General features: G+C 58.2%; 1 protein-coding gene across 1 annotated transcript in view; it reads right to left on the bottom strand.

Annotated features, from left to right (window-relative positions):
• The window catches only part of TEX22 (testis expressed 22), a 15,771-nt gene extending 13,651 nt beyond the window's left edge, over positions 1 to 2,120 (bottom strand). The window contains exon 1 of the mRNA XM_008574280.1: positions 1,921 to 2,120. Coding sequence (XP_008572502.1) covers positions 1,921 to 2,076 — 156 coding nt within the window. The 5' untranslated portion in view covers positions 2,077 to 2,120. The remainder of the gene's footprint in view (positions 1 to 1,920) is intronic.
• Between the last annotated feature and the right edge of the window lie 649 nt (positions 2,121 to 2,769).

The following is a 2,769-nucleotide window of genomic DNA, read 5'->3' as shown; positions in this document are numbered from 1 at the left end:
CTGAGGGTTGCGATCCATTGCCGGACACGGAAAAAGACAAAAGACAAAAAAAAAAAAAGAAGTGGCTCTGGGCAGTTTAAATCCCATCAACAGCTATGACTTGGTGATTACACTGGATTGTAAAATGCATTCAGGAGTCTCTCTGTGGTTCCAGTTTCTCTGTAACTTTCTGGGGTGCTTTAAAGTTTCCCTCAAATAGGTTTTGATTATTTCCTGTTACTTTTATCGCTGCTGTCAAAGGTAAATGGGTCTTTTTCACTTGTTTATCTTCTAGAGCCTGTTGTTTATATCTATAAAAGCTACTGATTTCTGTGCAGTCTTTTGTACCCTCTTCCTGAACCTGCTTACTGTATGTGGATTCTACTCGATTCTCCTGGATTGACCAGGACAGACGGTCACATTGTCTGCAAGTGGTGCCGACTTCAAATGTCTGGAGCTCCTTGGCCATTCATTCACTTTTAAAGGGGAGGATGAAGAATGCATTAACCACGTGGGGCTTGGGGCAGGGCTTGGTGGCCAGCGAAGCCTCATGCAGTGACGCCCTGTCCCCAAACCAAAAACCTGGGAGTCGTGGAGATGTGTCTGTGCCCCCTTCTTGCCCTCAGCCACCAACCCATCTCCTCTACTGCTGGGTCCTTCATCCCTGCTCTCCTGCCTCTGCTTCATCCCCCATTCCCCACAGCTGCTGGTCCATCTCCCGGAGCTGCAAATACGGCCTGGTCACCCCTGCCCAAGAGCCACTCTGCCCCTCCATCCCTGCAGGAGAAGATAAGTCTAACACATCCTCCCCCTGCATCCCCATGTCCTTGTCCCTTCAGCCATAGCGCCCTGTGGTCCTTCCCAGGATGGAAGCCTGTACCTCGTGTCCCTCCTGAGCAATCCTCACCCCTAACAAGGGACAATTTGGTGTGTTTATGGTCTGCAGGGCCTGTCATGAGATACTGGCCTCATGAAAGCCCAGGGTCTGCTGGTTTGATCACTGCAGTGTCCCCAGAACTCAGCATCCAGAGGATGTGACTGGGAAGGCACAAGGTGGTCGCGGTGGGCAGCTTTGGGGACCCATTTTCTTTTTCCGCCACTATTTTATGTAAACCTTTAACCTCGGTGAACACACAGGAAGACATGCACAGATGCCTAAGCACAAGACTCGATGGGCTCTCCACACTGACCTGGCCCCATGACCAATACCCAGACCAAGAAAGCGCACTGCCAGTGCCCGGGGCCCCTCATGCGCCTGTCCTGTCCAGCCCAGGCCCGCCTGGCCTGGCTTTAGACCTTCCATGTATGTAAAACATGGTGGAGAGGGGGTGTCTGGCTTCTTTTGCTCATGAAGCATCCCGGGTCTGCAGCAGTTGTGGCCATCCAGTGTCACCACTGTGCATGACCAAGCAAGCTGCTCAGTCCAGCAGTGGGTGGACAGGGGGTTGATTCCAGATTGGGGCTGTCATAAGTACAGCCACTATGACCCTGTTGTTTTAGTCACGACTTTCCGTGACAAATCCTTCCACCAACAGCCAGGTTACCTGGTCGGGAGGGCACTGTGCTGCTGTGGAGGCCTCGTTCTCCCTCCTGCTTCACACCACCCTCCACCTGGGGGTTGGAGGAGTGAGTGCTCTCACCAGGGCACTGGGGAGGGCTGAGGCAGGTGTGTCCCATACCTTCTCCTTGCCTCAGGCGGCTCCTCCAGTGCCCAGCAGAGGCATGCAGCTTCTGGGAGGTAAGAGGGGCACAAGTCTAACTGGGTGCCCACCAAGGGCTATGGTGAAAAGCCCCCAAATGCAGCATCTGCTGGTGTCAGCCCCACTCAGCCCTCCCCTGAGGCCTCTCCTCCACACCTGCAGCAACCCGCCCACCCCAGAGCCAATTCCTAGAGTATCCAGAGAGGATGGGAGGGTGGCCTCGCCCGCCTCTTTCGCTTACCCAGTCCTGAGTCTGCAGTCCCTGCTGAGCACTGCTCTGGGCACTGGGCTGAGCCCAGGCTGCCGTCCTGCCCAGTGAGGGAGAGGCCCGCCTGAGCTCCGGGGAGAGTGGTGGCTCTGGCTTCTTCCCCAGGCGGGATAGCTTCCTGCTGTCCATCTCCACCTCCAGCAGGCTGCTTGTCTGCACCTCTGGGACTCTGGGGGAAGGAGCAGGGTCGCGAAAGACAGTGTCCCCTAGGCTGCCCGTGTCCCCACAGCTAGCTGGGCCCGTCGGACATATGGTGGCAGCGTCAGGCTCTGCTGGGGTTACCTTCCAGCCACTGGCCGGACACTGCTGGGTGGCCTCAGGCCGCTGAGCCGGGTGGTCAGCTCCTCTGGATGGTGTGGGTACCCTAACTCCTGCCGCCGCTTTCCTTCTAGAGACTGAGGCAGGTGCAGCCCCTCTCTCTGCCCCTACCCTCCCCGACCCGGTTGCCTGGTGAGTCTTCCGACCTCCCCCTCCACCAGACCCTGGCTCCTTGCCCTTGTCAGACCCTCAGACCGCTCAAGCCCCGCGGGATCTGCCCTCTGGAACGCTTGTGGCGCGTTCTCAGTACCCCGCCTTGCCTGGAACACAGAGGGCGCCCGAGCGAAGGAGAGGCCCGAAGCGCCTCCCGCCTCCCTCCGCCCGACCCCTGTGACCTCACCTCGACACGCCTCGACCATACCCCAAGGCCCAGGCCCAGGCCCGGAACCCTAACGCCCCCGCCCTCCCCAGGGGCTCTACGCTGCGGAGGAGTCAGCAGAGGGACGGGGGAAAGGAAGGGGTCAGAACACACAGTGGAGGCGGGGGAGGGGCGGGGGCTTAGGG

Source organism: Galeopterus variegatus, unplaced genomic scaffold, assembly GCF_000696425.1.
Source record: "Galeopterus variegatus unplaced genomic scaffold, G_variegatus-3.0.2 Scaffold1026, whole genome shotgun sequence".
NCBI lineage: Eukaryota > Metazoa > Chordata > Mammalia > Dermoptera > Cynocephalidae > Galeopterus > Galeopterus variegatus.
Note: the sequence above shows the minus strand (reverse complement) of the source record. Positions and strands in the feature narration are given on the sequence as shown.